We start from the raw sequence: 23,718 nt of genomic DNA on the forward strand, positions 1-23,718 counted from the left end.
ATCAAGATGCTATGTAAATAAGTCATTCTGTTACTGTTGGCGTATGACTAATTGCTATAGTCACATTTGTAGCCCTTGGGTGGTCACCCTGTAGATGAGCTGTTAAACATGACATAACACTTTTCTGTCAACAAGCGACGTGAAAAGGACAAGCCTGGCACAAAGTCTGGCATTCTGCTCCGTGTGCCTTTTAAAAGTGAAAGCTGACGAACTTACAACAGTTTGTTCTGCCACAGGGTTTTGTTTAAAGGTCGTATGGTCTGATCTGAATTTTTTCCCAATTTGTTGTTGATCAAAAACGGACCAGTTGTGCTTTCTTGTGTTTGTGCATGTTTGAATAGACCAGTATAATGGACTATGGCTTGTTCCCACCTTGTGACATCATTAAGTGCTAAACCTGAAAGTGCATCTCCATGTTTTTTATCAAGTCCTTTCATTGTAGTGATTATATGTAATGAGAAAGGTTGGCCCTGGCAGGTTAGTGTCACAAAAAGAAAACCTATTTGCACACATTTACAGAGACTTTATACGGCCTTGTTTTTTGTTGTATTTTTTTTTTAGTTCAGTTCCATTTACAGCCTATTGTGTGTCTACCACAACATTAAACCTGTATGATTTGCAAACTTAACTTAAAAATGCACTGTGTAACTTTTTTACCATCTGTTTGTTTCTATGGAGACGTTACTCCTTTGTCTAGAATGTTGTCTCTGCTCATAGAGACAAGCAGCAATTTTGGCAATAAAAATACCACAAATTTAGTCCATACACCTTCCCCAGACTTTCAACTAGCATGCTAACAGCTATTGTTTCTAGCTTGGTTTTGACTACTTTACTTCTCCGTGTACTAGCAGATGCAGTCCTTTTGCCCTCTGCTGGTGGTTTACATGTAAAAATCAGGAAATGTACAGTATTTAACTATTGCAATATATTATTCTACTCAGAATGTTTACAACTTATAATGGGTTGAAGTTGAAGTTGTAAGAATGTCACTATTTCTGAATCATATACGCTAACCTTTACATGATATTATTGTATATTCAGTCTATGCCTAAAAGTAAACTGAAAACAAAATACTATACTGCTCTCTTTGCTTAGACAGAGGTAATACTTTACAAAGAGGATATTTACTTTGTAGGAGGAGTAAATGTTACCAAAAGTTACTTGGAGAGACAAAGGTGTAGATGATCTCTAGTGTTTATTAGCAAGAGAATACGAAACGTTTCCCTTTAAGCTCGCACCGACTGAATTCATCCTTTCTTCTTAAGCGTGGGTGCGGACGGAGGGAGAAAAGAGGGCACATGCTGTGGGAGGGTGCTGCAGGAGAGAGGGAGAGAGAGAAAGGAGAGAGAGAGAAGGAGAGATAGAGGGGAGAGACCAAAACAAATGCGCTGGTAGCAGCAGCAGTATCAGTTCTTACAGTCAGAAGACTCTTGTGCTGGTCTGTTTACCAAGTGGAGAGCAGCTCTGCACCATGACGGCTGGAGAAGGTACGACGTATTCAAATTTGCTCATGGAGTTAATTTGGGGAGAGGATGCAGTAGAATTATGCAATGTTTAGTACTTTGAGTAGTGTTGTTTTGATACAGGATATACGTTTGTGGCTATGTAAGGGCTTTAGCTGTATTATGTAATCAGCAATTTGCAATACATTTTTTTCACCGTTCTGGGGATTTGCAGCAATAGAGATTTCCAACATGTACATTTACTATAGTGGGAATGATTGTGAATAATTTGCAGTTCTTGTATGTTGTTTGCAAATGTTTAGGTTATAGCTGGGGTTTTAACTAGCTTCCCTCTCGTTGGTGGGTAAATACTGAACTCACTGTACCACTGTCATTACTATTCACCTATTTAGCATAGTGTATGGAAGAAGAATGCAAAATAATCCAAAAACAAAACAAATACTGCTATAGAGATGCAATGTTTGTTCTGATATTGATTTCCCTTTCATTTGAACTTGTCCAAATTTGATAAATATGTATTTTTAATCACTAACTCTGCAACAACATTGTAACATGACTTGTAAATTCACCTTTTAGTACATGAATTGGCTGGGCTAGCCCTTAACTGACAGTAGTATCAGTGCAAAAACATCTTTATAATAACTATGCCTCAATTAGCCTAATAAAGCATGAACAAAGACTTATTTGGAGCAAACTGTTTTTTCAGACTTCAAACAGTAACTACTTAAAAGAACTGTATGTAGCCTGTGCTCTTTCATAAAAAAAAAGTACTAAAATTATAACTGAGCCTGAGTTGCCAGTGCCTTAGCCTGCAAGTAGGCAGGGCACATACAAGTTTTTATCTTAGTCTTAGTATATGAACAGGCCATGCCTCATGTGAAAGATCAGAACCTCCAGAAAGCACTGATTCATTGTCTGCAGGCGTTGGGGTTTAGGTAGCGACCATTCAGATCAGAGAGAGTCCTTTTAGGTTTAAACCAACTGGATTTGAGCATTGAACCAAAAGAGCAAATTAAAATACAAATAAACGGGACATCACGTCTAATGTTTTTGTAATTGAGAACAAATCAGCATTAGAATAGTTCTAAGTAAGAGCTGCATTTGATTTAAACATGTTTACCTCATATCTGGGGACATGGATTCATTCTTTATTAATGGTCCTATATTACACAAAATTGACTGTTGTGAACTTTAAGTTACCTCTTCAAAAACAAACCCAGAGTTGAGGTTTGTTTCATTCACCCATGATTGTTTACATCTCCAAAGCTCAAAATGCTCTGTTCCACCTTGTGATGTCATGTAGTGGTAGTTTTCAAGTGAACAGCTCCTTTTACTTTTTTCAGTAGAGATGGGCAATTCCAGGGCTGGAATCATCCAATTCTTGTGCTAATTGTTCTTGATTCTAGTTAAAGTGTATGGAGTTTAAAAACACAATACCACTTTCTGTATTACCACATGACATCACAAGGTGGAACAGAGAACTCAGCCTTAATGCAGGGTTTGTGTGTTAAACATGTGTGAATGAAACAAAACACAACTCCAGGTCTGTTTGTGATGAGGAAACACCATTATAATTTGTGATAACTACATCTTAATTATCCTTAAAGTGTTACCAAAACATCAATGACACCAATTTAGTTAAAGAACTATTCAACTAAACTTGGTAAACACCAGTCTTTGTAAATACTAAATAGCTCTGGTTTCATGGAATCCTCGAGTCCACAAAAAGTCTACAGTCTCCACGCCAGCTGACTCTTTGTGTTCTTGTGTGAGGGCAGTCAGGTGTCTTTGGCATGGGGGCACTGTGTACTCTGAGCCACCATTTATAGCAGGTCAATGCATAATGCAAGAGTCTACACTGAGCTTCAGGATTTAGTTTGCACCAATATACTTTTATAGGGCTGAACGATTGGGAAACGTATTGAAAGTCTGAAACATGAACTGACAAACTAATACAAAAGTCACGTCTCAGAACATGTGTGTACAGATCTAAACTACAGGGTGGCAGTTTTTAGGCCGAATAAAGCAGGCTGTTGTTTTGGTGGAGAAAATGATGGTACTTCAAAAAATGTGCGTGCTAATTACGTCATTCAAATTGCAATTTTCATACTAAAAATAGTGGAATTAAATGGTGCCCCAAAGTTCCCAATATCTTTGTAATTGGCTGAATCCCAGAGGTTTTGTGTCCTAAGCCGTCAGATCTGTGGTTACATAAACTGATGCAGTGCACTCCTCCTTTTGAAGAAAAGAGGGTGCAAACAGGCCACGCTCTGTTCACATTCACACCATTCATGTAACTGGGTTTTGTGTTTTCTGTACCACTGGCTAACATGCATTCATTATGGTGATAATTTGTAGTAAACAAGGGTTGTACAAATGTCGATACAAGTTTATATTGTGTTCACGACTGATACTTTTTTTATATACAAATATCACAAATTGAAATTCAAAATGACATACTTACTGTCATACTAAACCCTGACTGAGTACTAAACATACAATATGCTAATTTAATTTAAAGGTACATTATGTAACTTCTCTGTTGAAGATTTTTTCTTGGTGTGGAATGTTCCAGATTATGGCTGTAAATTTACTTATCTCTATATAGATGATTGACTGTATATATAAATTAACATAGCTAACTGGAGCCGCACGGTATGGATGACGTCACACTCCCTTAGTCCACTTTTTTATACAGTCTATGGTGTCGGCAAGCATGTGATGTCAGCAGGCCAAGTTATAGGTCAGATCTATGGAAAGGCAGCCTGCTCTGAGTAAGAATGCACGCTGCAAGCTCTTCTATATTTATCTATTTCAGCAGTAACAACACCTGCAACTCAATAAATGCAAGAAAGATGGTGTATATAGTCTAATGTTTGGAGACAAGCAGATGCACCAGCAAAGTTACACAGTGCACCTTTAAGAATCATACTTTTGATATTGAATAGAATTATATTTGGTAAAAACTAGAGATTCAAGGATGTCCAAATTTACTGCTATTTATCATTTTACTATTTAAAACATGTTAAAGGGCCCATATTATGCCATTTTCTGATCTATGTTGTTGTTTCCTCACCAAAAACAAACCCTGCAAATAAGGCTGAGTTCTTCTCTCAAACAGAAAACACTCCACCTTCCACCTTGTGATGTCATTTGATAATACAGGAAGTGCTCCGGTGTGTTTTTAAACTCCATACACCTTCACTAGAATCATTTGGATGATTTCAGCCATGGAATTTACAATCTCTACTGAACTAAAGGTAAAAGGTCACTGTTAACTTGAAAACTACCACTTCATGACATCACAAGGTGGAACAGAGCATTTTGAGCTTTGGAAACGTAGACGGTAATAATAAAGGGTTACTCAAACATGTGCGAATGAAGCAAAACACAACTTCAGGTGTGTTTTTGAGGCTTAACATGGTCTAAAAAGTTAATATTGCGTAATCAAGGATCTTTAAATAGCATCAAGTTTGTAATGTTGCCTGCATGTATAGCACCACATGATCGGTTTTATGTCTTTATTGTTTTTCTGTTCTAATGTTGCTAAACTGTTTCTGAGGCTATATTAAAATCCTGCGAGTTAAGAGTTCGTACAATGATCCTAAAAAATGTCTACTTTACATAATTTGCCGATTTCACTGTTTGGACTCATACATCTATTTCTGTGGCTTGCTCTCTGTAGGACATGGTTAGCCGCAGTGGGAGGGCGGCAGAGAGGAGGATGGGAGCAGAGGAATAGAGCCAGCGGTCGTCTTTTGATCAGTTCCACACAGTTTGACTGAATAGAGGCTCTGCTGGAGATTAGCGGGTTCATATGCATAGTACTGGTGTGACTGCAGTGAATGTGTAGGAGGAGACGAATTATAAATAAAATACGATCTGAGGTGCGGGCGTCACTGTAGTATATTATGTGTGTGAGGGTGAAAATGACTAACATGGAACTGAATAATAATAATAGTAGTAATACTGTTTCTTTTAAAGCAGACCTATTATTTAAAATCAACTTTTAGAACTTTTAATCATGTTTTAGTTGTTTCCCCTTCTCGTTTACTGTCTCGAAGTCGCTTTTGGAGTGATTCATGCATGTTTGAGCAATCTTTAATCACTTATTTTCAAGACGCCATATTGCCGATCGATCCCTGTTTTCATTGCCACCAGCATACACCCACTGCTCTGTACTTACTTCATTCTTCAGTTTTATTTTCTTAATCAATGATACGTATAGGATTCTGCAGTGTAGGATTCGGCAGCAACTTTTATTAAGTCGTTTTAGATTAATATTGTGATTTAAAATGTACAAATTATATCATAATAATCTATGGGTGTCATAGATTATGACTATATAGCAGGTACAAGCACAATAGGTCAAATTTAGGGCTTTCGACCGCAATCGAAACAAAGTTGCAAAACATTTTTCTACATGAATGCAGTTAGCTAAGGCTGCAATTTTTGAAGTCCCATTAATTCCCACAAGCAACATTTTATTCTGACTAAAAACTGCTAACCCTGTAGTTTAGATCTGTACACACATATTCTGAAATGTGCTTCTTGTATTACATTTCAGTCTCTGTGAATTCTTCTGGATGCTGAAAATGTGAACTTTGAACCAAATCCTATTACTAAAACATAAATCTCAAATCAAGTAGCAATTGCAATGCTTGTCAGAAAATTCACAATCAGACATTTTTTTCCAAATTGCTCAACCCTATGTCCCGTTTACAAACTAGGCATTATGTCAAAAATGGAGTTTAACTAATTTATCTTTGATTGCGTACTGTTGCATACTGATTAAAGTGGAAACATTGCTCAACATTGCAGATTTTATAGCCTGACTCTTGGCTCGCTCAGAAACTACACTCCACTGAACAAAGTTGTATATAATGCTATAACTTACAACTCCAATATTGTACGCACACAAACAGTTGGAGAGTTGATTGAGAGCTGGAGACAAGTGGATGAACTGTGTCGGACTCTGTCAATGATGTGATTGTCTTCCCAGAATGCTTTGCCAAGTGCGCTGGACTGTTTTCTTTGTGGCCATGTGACCGAGGGTGAAAAGGCTTACTGACACAGCGATTGTCAAAGCTGCTATTTGGGCTAAATCTCAGAATTGCAACTCATGTTCGGGTTGTGTTATATGGCAGAAGAACTCTCTCCATTTTTTTTTATTTTGGCAGTTGGCATCTTTATAATATTTTAGTATTTATTTTTTTCTGAATAATAAACAATATACAACATTTTTTTGTGTGTTAACTGTCCCCTTAAGGTCTTATAAGCGGTCCAAAAGTCAAAATAAATGTTGCAAATAGTCGTCCTTGAGTCTGTGTTTAGAGTATTTGATTAAAACTATTGCAATGAATGACCCTGTTGCAGTTGGTTAACATTTTGCCCACCAACCAGAGGGTGACAGATCCAATCCTTATATGAACTTGTGCTTATCAATTTCAGTAGTAGTTTTGCATCAGCTCCTCATATATACTGTATGTGTTTGCCAGTGGTGTAGTGGTTTAAGTGGTTGTAACCTTGTTGTGGGTTCACCCACTGTGGCAAGACACATTTTACTTTAATAGGTTAAAATCTTGTACAAATGCTTTAATTCAATTTTGATCATAAACTTATGACTTGTTTTCAATCGGCAGTCACCTGGTTAACCCTGAGTCATTAAGGTCCTTATGGTGACGCTAAGCAGAAGTGTATGGTGTGACATAACTGCAGTCATCTGTCTCTTATGTAATGTTCCTGTAGACTGCTGGGGGGAGCTAGAGTGTGACCACCCGTCTAAAGCACCACACTAATACAAGGCCAGAGATAGAGATATTTTTGACTCAAATATTACATATATAAGATTACCAATACTACTGCTACTACTATTTCTATTACTATTACTACTACCATAACTTTGATGCTGATTTTACTACAACTTTACCAATGCTACTACTGTAACTATGGCTACTGCCATTATAACTTTGATCCTGATTTTACTGATTTTTGGAATAAAAATGAATTCTAAAGTCTATTAATACTGTGACCGTTATTATTCCTGAGTAAGAAAGCAGATGTTCCTTTATCTTTCAATGCAGTTTGATGGATTTGGTGCCCCTAGCATGTTCTTTTCTGTCCTTCAATGAAAACGCTTTGCTTAAAGCAGCATATTTCTCATAACTTTGTAGAACTTTACTTTGAATCCTTTATCCCTTTGGGCTTGTATTGTAAGAGAGAAAATACTATTATACTACTATTATATAAAACTGCTTTAGGAGGAACACATACACATTTGTCTATGTAGCTTATATTAACTCTAGCATCAATGCACTAGGCACCTGCAGGTACACTTCTAGCTTCACTGGTTTAGTTTAAGGGAGACATTATGCAAAACTGACTTTTGAGAGCTTTTAAAGGAATTTTTAAAAATGTAATTGTGAGATGGATTTAGTCACTCTAATTATCAATGTTATGGTTTGGTTTTGATCAAGAGGTCAATAAATATTCCTCTGAGTAAAAGCGGGTTTGGAGTTCAGACTTTGGAGCAATAAATTTGACTTTTTAAAATGTTAATTATCAATACTGAAAGACATTTTTATTTATTTTTTAATTAAAATAATGTATTGGCAATCAAGACTGATCAACATGAGGAACAAATCTTGATGATGTTATTTTCAAATGAAGCTGGTTTTAATGTAGCTCATATGAGGTTGTATTTGAGTCGTTCATGCTTATTTGAGTAATTATTATTGCTCTGGAAAATTCAGAAATTGACTATCCCCCCACAGCCCACTACTCTTTACTTACTTAGTTGTCAAATCAGCAATTTTGGCACAACTGAAAAAAACTGCTGCTCGTTATCCATCGGCGGGGTCGTGAGTATGTGCCATTGTGTTGTTATGATGTTTATGTTGCTGCACCGTAAAGGGGCAGATGGAAATCAGCTTCACAGTTTCACTCAGGATAGAAGACGTTTAAATGAGGCTACAAACAATAGATTTTGGTTCAAAGTTGAGATGAATCTTAGTCAAGGCAGTTTGAGTCCAGTAAAGGTGTATGTCTTTAAAAACACGGTTGAGCACATGAAGATAATGTGGGTTAGGGGAATTGACTCTGTGTTTAAGATTACTTAAAACTGTACTTTTTACTTCTTTCTTGATCAGAGGCAGACCTTATTTTATTCATGGTATCTTGACAAATCCTTTAAGCTAGCACACATTTGCTAACGTTAAGCTATTTCTTAAGCAAATAGCTGTTTCTATTGACAGAGATTGTGCGGAGGGAACAATAGACCCCTCCCATAGTTGTTCATTCCTCTCTAAGGACCAGGGAGCGTCATGCTAGCATCTGACACACACACTTATGCTTCCCCTCTACGCTAAAGGCTCTCCTGTCTGCATTCGAGCCACATAACCGCACAGAGATGCCATTGGAAACGCATCATGCTGAAGAGATTGGTGTGCAAGAAAATCTGCGCTTGTAAGATGGACTAGCTTAAACCTTTTATGTCTGGGGTCTGGCTATTGTTTTTATTTTCTGAATATACTGAAGCTAAATGGGTGATCAAGCTGACCTGTTGCATGCTGCTTGTTGCTTTTTGCTAGCTCCCATATTGTTTAGCCTTAACCGGTTAGCAGTGGGGTTTGCAGTGTCATTGTGATAAATGGTTAGCTAGCAGTTTGACAGGAGGGGCTGCTAGGATGGTACAGACAGTGGTAGCTAGGTCAGGGGTCTCCAACCTGTAGTTCGGGAGGTAGCTGTAGCTCTCCACCCCCTTCTAAGTTGCTCACTGAGGGATTTCTGAATTATATGCTGAATGTTTTCTGAATAACTAAAATTTCAACATCAAATTGTGGCAGAATGAACAAAAGTTGAATGTTATTGATACTACTAGTAATGCTGATATCACTACTTCTACTTTTTCTACTACTATTCATTGATACCATTACTCTGATAATACTGCTATTGCCGCTACTCCTGCAATATTTAGTACTTGTATAACTTCATTTTTACTACTTCTCAAAATTTGTAATGTGCTTGTTTTGAAATCACATTTTTGTGTTATTAGCCAGCTGTAGTAGTAGTTACTGAGGCATTGTATTTTGCAAATACCAGTGAACTATATCCTGTCAAGTTTTGTGTTAGGTCTGCTTGAAACTGATTGTATTTACATTTAATATATACTGTATGGATATCTATAGCACTTGAGTAAGGTCAAATTTATATTTAGAATTATATTGATAAGGCTAAGTATTGAGCAGTTTAGCTTTTTTACATGTCAGACATTGAGTACTTGATTTCTTTTTTATTTAAGGCCAGATTATTTGTCAGAAAAAATATTTTTTTGTCCATTCGAAATGTGCATGTTCAAGCAATATCCGCCCAGTGCTAATCCCTGCTGTGCCTGGTGGTCACATGGGCAGGTGATAGCAGCACATGTCATGGCCTCTGCCAAACCAGATTATAGTGTCCGATAGATGAATGTTGTAACGGCACCTAATTCACAGAGGTGTTTTAGTGCGCAGATGAGTCAAAGGCTACTGGAATGAGAGGGATGATGCGCTTCACTGTGGCCTCAGAGTTAGCTAATGGTCAGCTGGTTTCCCAAACTGTTTTAATGATTTATTGATTATGACCGGAAATCTTGTCACAGCAATTGACAGTTTATTTTTACTAAATGTTTTGTTCTCTCTCTGTTTTGAATTACAGATAAAAATTTCGAGGATGAAGACTCAGTGGATGGGGGCCGGTCCTCCTCCTCTTCCTCCTCCAAAGCACCCCCTAGTGGTAGAAGAACTGTTATGAGCTCAGTAAGGAGGCCCAGCTCTGCCACTTCGGCCAAAGTACCAGGTAAGACCAAAACAGTAGTATGAATTGAACAGTTACATTTTTTATTTTAAAATTGTCTGGTTGTTGATGACTTTTGTTTAATGCCATTTTTCAGGTAAAGAGGCAGGCGCTGGTGCGGTTGATGAAGAAGACTTTATTAAAGCCTTTGAGGATGTCCCTGCTGTTCAGGTGGGTTAGACAGATACTGAACTCATATGGGATGGAATAAAATCTATTTAATATGGAGACAAAATAGTCATGGTTTTGCATTGTTGAATATCGCTGTGACAATTCTTAATAACTTCTCAAAACTGTATCATTCTCAAAACATAACAAAGGCTCATCCAGTGCAGAGTAAGGGAAGTGCAAAAATATTTTAAACATTTGGTTTATTTTATATTTTTTCTCTTATGGGTGCATTAGGTAACATTTCTTTTCTCCATGGAAATTTTATTGTTTTGCTCAAAATGTTCCACGGTACAGCATTAATCTATCACTCCTTGTTTCCATATAGTACTGTGGAACATTCCAGGAAAAGCATTACCATCTCCTGAAAACGTGACTCAGAACGGGGAAAATTATATGCTGATTGTTATCCACATTTCTTGCAGTCACAATATGGCCTGTATTGGCTATAAATACATGTAGAGATGCTAGATTTGAAGCAAGCAAAGGTGATGTCGATTTAAAGTCCATAGAATAACAGTCATAATATGCGTCTTCTCCAGATCTACTCCAACAGAGAGCTTGAAGACCAGCTGACCAAGATCCGAGAAGTGCTATCAGATGACAAACACGACTGGGAGCACAGGGTTGTCGCAGTAAGCCCAGTTCTTCTTAAATAAATCATTGCACATTCAAAGTAGTTTATCTTTATTAATTAAATATGTGTGTTCTTGTTCTTGTGTAGTTGAAGAAGGTGCGCTCGGTGATCTTGGCCGGAGCACTTGACTATGAGGGCTTCCCACAGCAGCTCAGGCTCCTGGAAGCTCCATTCAAACTGTCGGCTAAAGACCTGCGCTCTCAGGTGGTCCGGGAGGCCTGCATCACTCTGGGGTGAGCAACAATCCAATAGAAAACTAGTACATTTCATAGGAATCTGCATAAAAATTATAATTATTACAAACTGTGAAAAAAAATATTGCTGAATGAGTGAAAATGTAATTGAATGTAATAGAATTAATTTTCAAAGGTTTTACTATTCTGTATTAATTTTAATTCCTTAATTTTGTTTTATTTCAATATTTTTTTCTGATTTTTGAAAGAAAAATGTTTATGGAGTGAGAATTTTTTATAGATAGATATTTACTGTCAAATCCAGATTATATTCCTAATTCATGTGACTTTAGACCAGACATGTCAGACTCAGCGATATAAGCAGTAACAAGAAGTGGCATCCGAAAAGGCTTAGGAAATGCAGGTTACAAAGCAACCTCGGGGAAAGAAGGTGCCTGATTTGGTTGTTGTTAATATTCATATCTTTATTTACAGACAAAATGGTGAAATTGAAGGTGTCCTTGTTTAAACATTTGTATGAATAATTATGAGTATCTTCCTAAATACAGTGGTCCCTGTTACATTAAAAAAATAACCCGCTGTAGGTGAAATCCGCAAAGTAGTCAGCTTTATTTTACAATTATTCTATATGTTTTAAGGCTGTAAAACTCCTCACCACACACTTTATACACTTTTATCTTTTATCTAAGCTTTGTAGGTGGTGCAGAACGAAGCACTTCAGAGTCACACTGCAATCGAACATTTGTGTAAATTTGGCTGAACACATTCTGTACTGTACAGGAGACACAGCACGGAGGAGACTGATTGACAATGGTCTACAGTCCCTTAGCCAATTAGGACGCAGAGCACAATGCACGTTCATACACTGTGAAAAAGCATGCAAAATTGCACACAAAAAATCTGCAAGACCACAAAAGGTGAACCACGTTATAGTGAGGTACAACTGTAATCAAACAGCTGGTCGTATCACACATCTGACATGCCGTAAATAGTAATCACGGGTTTGAATGAACTCCACCAAGCATTTCCAGTCTCCTTTGATCCTCATCTCAACACATGATTATTCATATCTGTGTTTGGAGGTTTTAAACTGAAGCTGTGAGTGTGTGAAGTGAACACTGCTCTCGTGCCCTGGTGCATGTGGCTGCAAAGTGGTTCATTTATTTATGCATGATAAGAAAGAAGCTTTAGAGTGAATTCAACCAGAATAACCATATGTCCAACCTCAATCTGATGCCGTAGTGAACACAGCACCGTAATCAACCAAATCACCTTTTGAACTGTTACTATAAATGCACTCTCTTCCCTCTCAGTCATGTATAGAGCATTTTGAGCTTTGGAGATGTAGACAGACTAATAATAAAGTGTTACTCAAACATGTGTGGATGAAACAAAACACAACTCCAGGTCTGTTTTTGAACAAAATTCAGCTCACACTGATTTGATGTAACATTTGAAGCCTTATAAAATCTCAAAATATGCACAAAATACTTTAACTTTTTAGATTTTTAAACAGGTAACACTTTTACTTAAGTAGATTTTTTCCTGTGATATTTTTACTTTTAGTATTTTTTGCTTTAGTACTTTTACTTAACTAACTAAATTGAGCTTACTTTCACCACTGACTCTAACCCTGCAGCAAAAGTCCTATGTTTTATTATCTACCTTCCATGTGAATTGTCTTGCAAACACTATTGTACAATTTTAAGGATTATAAATGTTGTTTGAGAGAGACAAGAAACTTTACATTTATTTATTTTTATTTTTTATTTTTTATTAATGCAAAGAAGTGTTCTCGCTGGTTCTTGTGTTGGCTGGATCTAAGGTTTGGAAGGCCCAGATGTGGTGGACCTTTTCGAGAATACACAGATGCGTTTGATCCATTTTGGTTTTTTGAAGAATGGTTTGTTTTGGCGGCGGCGCAGGAGCTTCCACAGCCTTGAAAATAGCGCAAGCAGAGGACGAGGAATCAGCCTGCTAAATGTGAACCTGGAGTCTTTTTCTGTCCCAATTAGGAGCTCTGTGACTTCTGAATCCTGTAACAGGTTCATGATGTCCTCCATTGCAACAGCAGCAGACGGGTCCTCCTTCACTTCCTCTAAAATTTCAATTATGTCCAGTTCATTGTCCAGTTCATTTTGCTGGATATAAGCATCATCAGGTTTAGATGCTGTCTGACTTGTTTCGCAGTTGACGGGTTCCTCTTGAGCCTCTGTAACGTTGTCCTCCTGGAACAGCTTGTCTATGTCCTCCAATATCTCATTATACTCTGTAGACTGTTCCTCCGTCTTTGACTCGAAAACTGCCACCCTGTCCAGTCCATTTCCTGGCTCAATTTGCTGGATGTCATCAACTCCCTCATCTTTAGAACCTGTCAACTGCGTTGTTTCGCAATTGACATCTTGAGCCGGGATTGTTCTCTCATTAGCCTCTCCGTTGACTGTTTTTTCGGCATTTGTAAGTTCAGATGAAACTAGTCTTATTTCACCTGGAGAGGTATTTTGGCCAATAGGATCTGTTGGTTTGTTCGGCTTCTTTTCTCTGCTGGACTGAGAGGCCACATCTCCATTGGTATGATAATGTCCCGTTGATCTTTGAGACTGGCAGACTAATATCTCACCAGGGGAACCAGTGCTTTCATCAGACCCATTAAAGAAGCTAACACTAGTGGAGCCGTCATCTGTGCAGCCAGTAAAGTCATTTGCACCAAATGCTTCGTTTTTTTGCTTTTCTGCTATTTTCTCAAGGCTCTCTTGTTGCAGAGGGCCATATGTAGTCTCAGCGACGCGCATCAACTCATGGGCCTCCGTAGTGTAGTCATCACTTTTGGGCAAATGGTCCATGGTGATAAACGGGTGGAGAAGGGCTTGTGCTGGAGTAATCCTCTTCTCCGCGTTGATCTCCAACATCTTGCTCAGGAGGTCGTGAAACGCGTCTCTGTCATTTGACTCTTGTTCTGACACAAACTCTCTGGATCTTTTGATGAGTTCTTCCAGATTATAGATTGAATGCTGCTCCTCAGACATGTCGGGATTCTCGCCGGTGGATTCTTTGAACTCTTGTAGAGTTTTGAGTCTCCAGTTGTTGTTTTCTGAGACAAAGTACTTCTGGGCGTACAATGCCTCGTCCAACAGTTCCTTTGCTGGGGTTCCCAAGTAGTGGGTGAGCTTTGTCATGTTGTCAAAGTTGGAGTGGCCTAAGAACTGTTCGCCGGCCTCATAGCAGAATAAGAGGAGGCAGCAGGCCAAGCTCCACATGTCTATAGCTTCCCACACAGGCAGCCCTAGTGTCACCTCTGGAGCGCGAACAAAAATGGGCTGCATCATCTGTCCAGGGTACACTTGGTCAACGCGCTTGGCCAGTCCAAAGTCTATCAGCTTCACTTTAAACGGCTGCTCCCTGTGGTACACCAGCATTATATTGTCTGGTTTGATGTCAGAATGAATAACACCCACATCCTGCAGTCCTTGTAGAGCTATCAGGAGCTGCTTTGCCAAAGGACGAGCTTGGCTCAGCGAAAAAGGGAACTCCTCCTGCATGAGGTCATACACACTTATGTCCAACATCTCAAATACCATAGATTGACGATCTTGGAAATCAAAGAACTCGATGAATTTCACGAGGTTGAAGACGTCTGGGTCCAGTGTGCTTATGTGCTCTAACATCTTCAACTCCCTCCTGAAGTTCGCACACATGTTTTTGTCTTTCTTTATGACTTTTACAGCCACAATTTCATTTGTGGCTCGATTGCGGCACATCGCCACCTTCCCAAAAGCCCCCTCTCCAAGGAGTTCCACCGACTCGTACTTGGTCTCGGGGTCGGTGTGTGCGTCCTTGTTTGGGACATTGGTTAAAGTCATGGCTGAAGACATCTTGATAATTGCGTGCTAATAGTTCACGAGCTCTGGTGAGTGTGGCTTTCTCTGGCTGAGTCTGAGGTAAAATGACCTGTAGGACGTGACTTTCCCGCACTAGTAAACTTTGCAGCATCACATTCTAGAACTGACGTTACCGTGGAGCTTCGATGCCATTACATCATCACTGTTATTATTTAAATTAGCTCCACACATACAAATAATATAATGAAGTTTTATCTATACTACAAAACTGACTGAAAACATTTATTTAATTTAATTATTTAATAGTAATAATTAAAAATTTCATGAAAATCTTTTCTTTCTTTCAAAGGTCTTTTTATTAAACTGCCAAAAGGTACAATGAAGTGCACAATACTTGTTATTAAAACATGTTCTTTTTTTTCCCAATATTTAACAAATAACCCCACCCATACACATAAAACAACAAAACTACAGGCCAGCTGCAAAAAAAAAAAAAAAAAAACAACAACAACAAAACAAAAAAACAAAAAAAACAAAAAAACACAACACAACCCTAAATAAGGCATACATGTGATAATATTAAGAAATAACAACAACAGTGATAATAACAATAATAATAAAAATAACTAATGTAATAAATAATTAATTATAGTAGAATAAAAATTACAATGGGGAGGGAGGGGGGGGGGGGCTACTCTGCTGCGATAGTTGAAGGTTTCTCAAAATAATCTAAGAAAGGGCGCCATAGTTTATAAAATGTTGTTCCTGATCCGCGAACAGTATATCTAATTTTTTCTAAATCCATATGGAACATTATGTCTTTTATCCATTGTGCATGGGAGGGAGATGTCGTGTCTTTCCACTTCAATAAGATTACTCGTCTAGCGATAAAGAGTGCGAAAATCAGAACCTTCAGTTTGGAGTTTGGTAAAAAAGGGTCCCGGGCCACTCCGAAGATGGCACAGAGTGGATCAGGTTTAATTTGATACTGCAGGACTTCAGACATAGTCTGAAAAACAGAATGCCAGAAATTAACTATCACTGGACAAGACCAGTACATGTGCAACAGTGTGCCAGGTGCGCTGCTACATTTTCCGCAAGTTGGGTCCACATCATGGTAGAAACGTGCTAGTTTAACCTTAGACAAATGAGCTCTGTGGACGATTTTGAACTGAATGAGCGCATGACGAGCACACATCGATGTAGAATGAACTCGGCCAAGAATCGAGTCCCACACCTCATCTGTAAGAGGAAAATTTAGATCTTGTTCCCATTTGGATCTAATTGCAGCCACAGAGGGACAGTTGAGATCTGAAATTATGCTATAAAGAGCTGACAAAACCCTCTTTGAGGTGGGATTGACCGAAAGCAAGTCGTCAACCGGGTTGTCTAAAGGTCTTTGAGGGAACTGTGCTGCTACACTCTGCATGTAATGTCTGACCTGTAAAAAACGAAAGAAATGTGCTGAACCAATTCCAAATTTTGATGATAGTTGGGAGAAGCTAGCAAACTGTCCATCCAGATATAAATCCGCAAAACATTTTAGACCTTTTTTGTGCCAAACATGAAATGCCCCATCAGTCATGGAAGGGGCAAACAAGTGGTTTAAAGCAATTGGACTCTGGAGTGAGAAAGCCTGGAGACCAAAACTCTTCCTGAACTGGGACCAGATCCTCAGAGACTGTTGAACTACTTTATTATTACCAGAAGACAAGGAGGCAAGAGGGAGCGGCGACCCCAAAATTGCTGGCAAAGACATTTTATTTGACGCGTGCGATTCCATGGTGACCCACACAGGAGACGAATGTTCCAGGTGGAAATGTTTCCAATAAAGCATACACCTGATATTTGCTGCCCAGTAATAATATTGAAAGTTGGGCAACGCCATTCCCCCCACCTGTCTGGGCCTCTGAAGAATGGCCCTCCTCAATCTGGGTGGTTTATCCTTCCAAATATATCAATTAATTAAGGAGTCTAAAGATTTAAAAAATGATTTGGGAATAAAAATAGGAAGACACTGAAATAGGTAAAGGAATTTTGGGAGTACTGTCATTTTAACAGAGTTTATTCTCCCCACCAGAGACAGAGATAATGGAGACCATTTAGACAGCATTTGCTTGCACTGATCAAAAAGGGGGACAAAGTTACTCTTAAACAAGTTGTTTAACTGTTTAGTGACGCATATTCCAAGATAATTAAAACTGTCAGACACTACTTTAAAAGGGAAATCCAAAGGACCCTGGTCATCAGCTTTTCCACTGATAAAGAACAGCTCACTCTTAGTTAGGTTTGTCTTATATCCTGACAATGTACTAAAAACGTTTAACACTTTAAGTACAGCAGGTAGAGAAGTGGCCGGATTAGAAAGAAATAAAAGGAGGTCGTCCGCATAAAGGGAGACTTTATGTTCAATTCCACCCCTCCAGATGCCTTGTATCTCACTACTGCCTCTAACTGCAATTGCCAGTGGTTCGATTGCCAGAGCAAAAAGCAATGGGCTTAAGGGACAGCCCTGCCTTGTTCCACGATATAATTTAAAGAATTGTGAGTAATGACCATTCGTCAGCACAGAAGCCATAGGACTTAGGTAAAGGAGTTTAACCCAGGAGCAAAAAAGAGGGCCAAAGCCAAATCTTTCTAAAGTAAAAAATAAGTAGTCCCACTCGACCCTATCAAATGCTTTTTCAGCATCCATAGCAATAAGGCATTCAGGTGTTTTGTGGTTAGGGGTGTAAATAATGTTAAAAAGTCGACGAATATTGAAAAAGGAGTGACGATTCTTAACAAAACCAGTCTGATCTGGCGAAACAATAGAGGGGAGAGCTTTTTCAAGTCTATTAGCCAGAAGCTTGGCTAAAATTTTAACATCTGTATTTAATAAAGATATAGGTCTGTATGATGCGCAGTTAAGAGGGTCTTTATCCTTTTTAAGTAGCAAGGAGATGCAGGCTTGGTAACAGGAGGAAGGGAGTACCCCGGACCTAAATGATTCAGCAAAAACATCGCACAGAAAAGGGCAAAGGTCATCAGAGAACTTTTTGAAAAAATCAGCTGAAAACCCGTCGGGGCCCGGAGATTTTCCTGACTGCATAGACGAAATCGCCAATTTAATTTCCTCCTTTGTAATGGGAGATTCCAGAGTCGGTCTTGAGTCTGGGGAAAGCGAAGGCATATCAATAGAGTTAAAAAAGGTTTCCAAGTCCTCAGATTTTACTGTACATTCTGATGAGTATAAATTAGAGTAGAATAATTTAAACGTATCGTTAATTACCTTGGGATCAGATGTTACCTCCCCATTATCTGTCCTAATTCCCTTTATAATTTGCCTCGCTCTAATCCCGCGGAGTTGATTAGCTAGAAGTTTACCAGTTTTTTCACCATGTTCGTAAAATTCGCTCCTATTTCTGAGCAAACAGCCCTCAACCTGGCGGGTAGAAAGAAGATTGAGCTTAGTTTGCAATTCTTAACGTTCTTCATACAATGCAGGTGATGTTGATTGTGCGTACTGCCTGTCGATGTTTAAAATCTGGTCAGAAATGTTTTCCTGTTCCTGCCTTGCAGATTTCCGTTTAAAAGCTGCAAACGAAATTATTTCCCCCCTAAGAAATGCTTTCATTGCCTCCCAAACTGTGCTCTCTGGCATACCTGGTGTTCTGTTTTCAGTCAAAAAGGTTTTGATTTTGGAAGAGATATCTACGACAAATTGTTCATCAGTAAGCAACAATGGATCCAGTCTCCAGTGCTTTCTCGCAGAATCACCTCCCTGGAAAGTCAGTTTAAGTACAACAGGGGCATGGTCTGAAACAGTAATGCTATCATAAGTGCAAGAAGTGAGATTAGGAAGTAATAGACTATCAATAAAGAAATAATCTATCCTAGTGTATGTATGATGTACGTGAGAAAAGAAAGAATAGTCTCTACCAGTGGGGTACAAAAAGCGCCAAGGGTCCGTGAGGCTGTAGTCTTCAAGAAAAGATTTCACATATATTGCAGACTTGTTAGGAGATGCAGGTTTAGAGGATGAACGGTCTAACATTGCATCCAAAAAGAAATTAAAGTCTCCCCCTAGAATTAAGGAATTGCTGTTTAAATCCGAAAAATGGGAGAACAAATTACGAAAAAAATTCACATCATCAAAATTGGGCGCATAAAGATTTGCTAAGGTCACCTGTTTATTGCAGAGCCTGCCAGACACAATAACGAAACGCCCATTTTTATCAGCTATAATGTTTGAAGGTATAAATGGAATATTTCGATCAATGAGAATAGCAGCGCCCCTGGCCTTTGCTTTAAAATTTGAATGAAAAAATTGTCCTGGCCAGCTCCTTCCTAGGCGCAGTTGATCTGAGTCCCGCAGGTGTGTTTCTTGCAAAAAAAAATCACACCAGCCTTAAGTTGTTTTAAACGTGTCAAAACTCTTTTGCGTTTCACTGGATGATTCAGCCCTTTAACATTCCAACTGACCAAAGTAAGATTATTGTTCATTTAAAAACCTTTCGTGTGTAGCTGATGTAGCCCCAAGGGGGGGAGAGGGGTGAGGGGAGGGAGGGACACGGGGGCAAAAAAAAAACAATGACAATATCCCCACAACAACACAACAGGTTGCATAGAACAGCAACCGCGTAAACTCCTGCTCTCTTCTCATACCAAAAAAATGCTTCCATGCTACTAGCTTGATCCCGCATAATAAACATTATAATCTCACCCTAAATCAAATAAGAGGCAAAAACAGCCAATAAACAGACAAGGTAAAACAAAACAAACCAAACCATATAGAGAGCAAGCATGTACCTTACATTGAACAGCCCGAGGACACAGCACTATGTGTCAGGAGATTTCCAAATGCGGATGTGTATTATGGCTCACTTCAGATGTTTCATTTGGTTCAGTCAATGTCAGTGTACTCATCAGAGCCAAAATGACAATGTCAAACATCAATCTTAAAGTGAAGTGCGTTAGTTACCCTCCGTGTTTCGAAGGAAACGATTTGCCTCCGGAATAGACGCCAACCACCGCCTTTCACCGTCAGGGAGAGTGATCCGGAGCCTCGCAGGGAAGAGAAGAGATGGGCGAAAACCTTTTTTATAAAGTTCAGCCATGACGTCTTTATATTCTGCTCGTTGTTTCACGACATCCGCGTTATAGTCCTCATAGACTCGTAGTTTGTGGCCACGGTATTCCAGAGTCCCACGTCGCCGCGCCTCCCTCATCACCAGGTCCTTGGTCTGGAAGCGGTGAAAGCGGATAATAACGACGCGCGGCCGCCCGCTGGGATCAGGTCTGGTACCTCGGTGTGCTCTATCCAACTCCGGGGGAGACGTCAGTACCTCAGCACCGAAAACCTCCACGAGAAGTTGGGAGAAGAAGACAGTCGGCCGCGTACCCTCCAAAGACTCCGGTAGACCCAGAATGCGTATGTTTTGCCTCCTGCTTCTCCCCTCCAGATCAGAAAGTTTTGATTTCAGTGACTTGCTTTCTTTCTGTAGTGACTCACATATGTCTTCAAGGTTCACTAAGCGCTGATTCACATCCTCCGCATTTTCCTCAAGATCACTGATACGTTTCCCCAGGGCCATTACCTCAGCTTGAATCTTGTCTAGCTTGTCGTTAATCACACTGAATGAGGCCTTAAAGTCAGCGGCTATCGCTGTTCTGTTTTGCTCGAGTAAGCCCGCTAAGATAGCGCTAGCACCGACAGGTGAGCCCGCGCTAGCAGCCGCAGACGAACTCTCCGCTGCTGTATCTTTTTCGGTTTGTTTGCTTGCTTTAGGCATATTTCAAACGCCAAACAGCTGCCACACTGTTCGAAGTCCCAAAATGACAGTGCACGGTTAGTCAAATAGGGTTTTGTAGGTAAAACTGAAAAAGTACTGCGGGAGCTAGCGGCCAACACCCCTACTCCATTGCGTGCAACACCGGAAGTCCTCCCATGAAAATCTTTTAAAACATGTGTTGTTCATTCACTCCCCAAAGTCAGAGTATTTCAGTAGTTCTGTAATCTGAGCTAGCAGCTGGGATACCTCCAATCATTTATTCATACAATTCATGTATTTATTTACAGTTACTGCCTTCAAATAAATGCTGTTATCTGTTTCTTTCATTTGTGTTTGTCTTGAACTGTGCGAAACGTCTTTGAGTGTCATGAAAATCGCAGTAGTCCCACACAATGCAATCAGAAGCAAGATGGTTGATTTGTATTGCCCAAGGGTACCACAACAAAAGCTGTGATCAAACAGCCAATTTTTGATCATTATTTTAACAATTTCTGACAGTTCAAATAATACAGGGTACAGGATAGGAGTAGTGAGTAGTGATGAGGTCTGGTCTACTCAGTTATAGCCAATTCAATCCCAAAATCTCACATGTTGTAAGTCGGGTCCCTAGTTACATTATTACATTACATTTGGTTACATTTGGTTACATTTATCTTACAGTTACATCTGGGCCTTTGAGAGCAATCATTTTGTTGATGTGGTGTGACTTTCTACTTTTAACCTCAGTGATTTTTATGCTAGTAAACCAAACAATGTCTCACAATTCAGCCTATTCATTCACATATCCTCCATGGCTCTGCTGTCAGCCTACACATGTAATTCTTTGGTAAAGGTTCGTTATCTTGATTATGTGTGTCTTCAGCGACACTAATTAATTACAGACCAACGAGATTGTGTCTGTAAATGTGCAAGCTGTCATAAATTATTTACACACAGTTAGGCTAATGCAAATAAAAGTTCTTCAGGCACAAAATGAGCAAGAACTATGTCCATGGTAAAACATCAATCCTTGAAATATTTAACCACCAGAATAACCATATGTCCAACCTCAATCTGATGCCGTAGTGAACACAGCACCGTAATCAACCAAATCACCTTTTGAACTGTTACTATAAATGCACTCTCTTCCCTCTCAGTCATGTATAGAGCATTTTGAGCTTTGGAGATGTAGACAGACTAATAATAAAGTGTTACTCAAACATGTGTGGATGAAACAAAACACAACTCCAGGTCTGTTTTTGAACAAAATTCAGCTCACACTGATTTGATGTAACATTTGAAGCCTTATAAAATCTCAAAATATGCACAAAATACTTTAACTTTTTAGATTTTTAAACAGGTAACACTTTTACTTAAGTAGATTTTTTCCTGTGATATTTTTACTTTTAGTATTTTTTGCTTTAGTACTTTTACTTAACTAACTAAATTGAGCTTACTTTCACCACTGACTCTAACCCTGCAGCAAAAGTCCTATGTTTTATTATCTACCTTCCATGTGAATTGTCTTGCAAACACTATTGTACAATTTTAAGGCTTATAAATGTTGTTTGAGAGAGACAAGAAACTTTACATTTATTTATTTATTTATTTATTATCAATGCAAAGAAGTGTTCTCGCTGGTTCTTGTGTTGGCTGGATCTAAGGTTTGGAAGGCCCAGATGTGGTGGACCTTTTCGAGAAGACAGAGATGCGTTTGATCCATTTTGGTTTTGTGAAGAATGGTTTGTTTTGGCGGCGGCGCAGGAGCTTCCACAGCCTTGAAAATAGCGCACGCAGAGGACGAGGAATCAGCCTGCTAAATGTGAACCTGGAGTCTTTCTCTGTCCCAATTAGGAGCTCTGTGACTTCTGAATCCTGTAACAGGTTCATGATGTCCTCCATTGCAACAGCAGCAGACGGGTCCTCCTTCACTTCCTCTAAAATTTCAATTATGTCCAGTTCATTGTCCAGTTCATTTTGCTGGATATAAGCATCATCAGGTTTAGATGCTGTCTGGCTTGTTTCGCAGTTGACGGGTTCCTCTTGAGCCTCTGTAACGTTGTCCTCCTGGAACAGCTTGTCTATGTCCTCCAATATCTCATTATACTCTGTAGACTGTCCCTCCATCTTTGACTCGAAAACTGCCACCTTGTCCAGTCCATTTCCTGGCTCAATTTGCTGGATGTCATCAACTCCCTCATCTTTAGAAACTGTCAACTGCGTTGTTTCGCAATTGACATCTTGAGCCGGGATTGTTCTCTCATTAGCCTCTCCGTTGACTGTTTTTTCGGCATTTGTAAGTTCAGATGAAACTAGTCTTATTTCACCTGGAGAGGTATTTTGGCCAATAGGATCTGTTGGTTTGTTCGGCTCCTTTTCTCTGCTGGACTGAGAGGCCACATCTCCATTGGTATGATAATGTCCTGTTGATCTTTGAGACTGGCAGACTAATATCTCACCAGGGGAACCAGTGCTTTCATCAGACCCATTAAAGAAGCTAACACTAGTGGAGCCGTCATCTGTGCAGCCAGTAAAGTCATTTGCACCAAATGCTTCGTTTTTTTGCTTTTCTGCTATTTTCTCAAGGCTCTCTCGTTGCAGAGGGCCATATGTAGTCTCAGCGACGCGCATCAACTCATGGGCCTCCGTAGTGTAGTCATCACTTTTGGGCAAATGGTCCATGGTGATAAACGGGTGGAGAAGGGCTTGTGCTGGAGTAATCCTCTTCTCCGCGTTGATCTCCAACATCTTGCTCAGGAGGTCGTGAAACGCGTCCCTGTCATTTGACTCTTGTTCTGACACAAACTCTCTGGATCTTTTGATGAGTTCTTC

The 23,718-nt window shown here is 39.3% G+C and overlaps 1 protein-coding gene across 1 annotated transcript in view; it reads left to right on the plus strand.

The window, feature by feature from the left end:
* Positions 1–23,718, plus strand: part of clasp1a (cytoplasmic linker associated protein 1a) — a 92,575-nt gene that overhangs the window by 32,736 nt on the left and 36,121 nt on the right. Inside the window, exons 9-12 of the mRNA XM_055230449.1 lie at positions 10,158–10,298; positions 10,393–10,466; positions 11,006–11,098; positions 11,188–11,333. Of these exons, the coding sequence (XP_055086424.1) occupies positions 10,158–10,298; positions 10,393–10,466; positions 11,006–11,098; positions 11,188–11,333 (454 nt within the window). The remainder of the gene's footprint in view (positions 1–10,157; positions 10,299–10,392; positions 10,467–11,005; positions 11,099–11,187; positions 11,334–23,718) is intronic.

The sequence above is a fragment of the Periophthalmus magnuspinnatus genome, chromosome 21 (assembly GCF_009829125.3).
Source record: "Periophthalmus magnuspinnatus isolate fPerMag1 chromosome 21, fPerMag1.2.pri, whole genome shotgun sequence".
In the NCBI taxonomy this organism is placed as follows: Eukaryota; Metazoa; Chordata; class Actinopteri; order Gobiiformes; family Gobiidae; genus Periophthalmus; species Periophthalmus magnuspinnatus.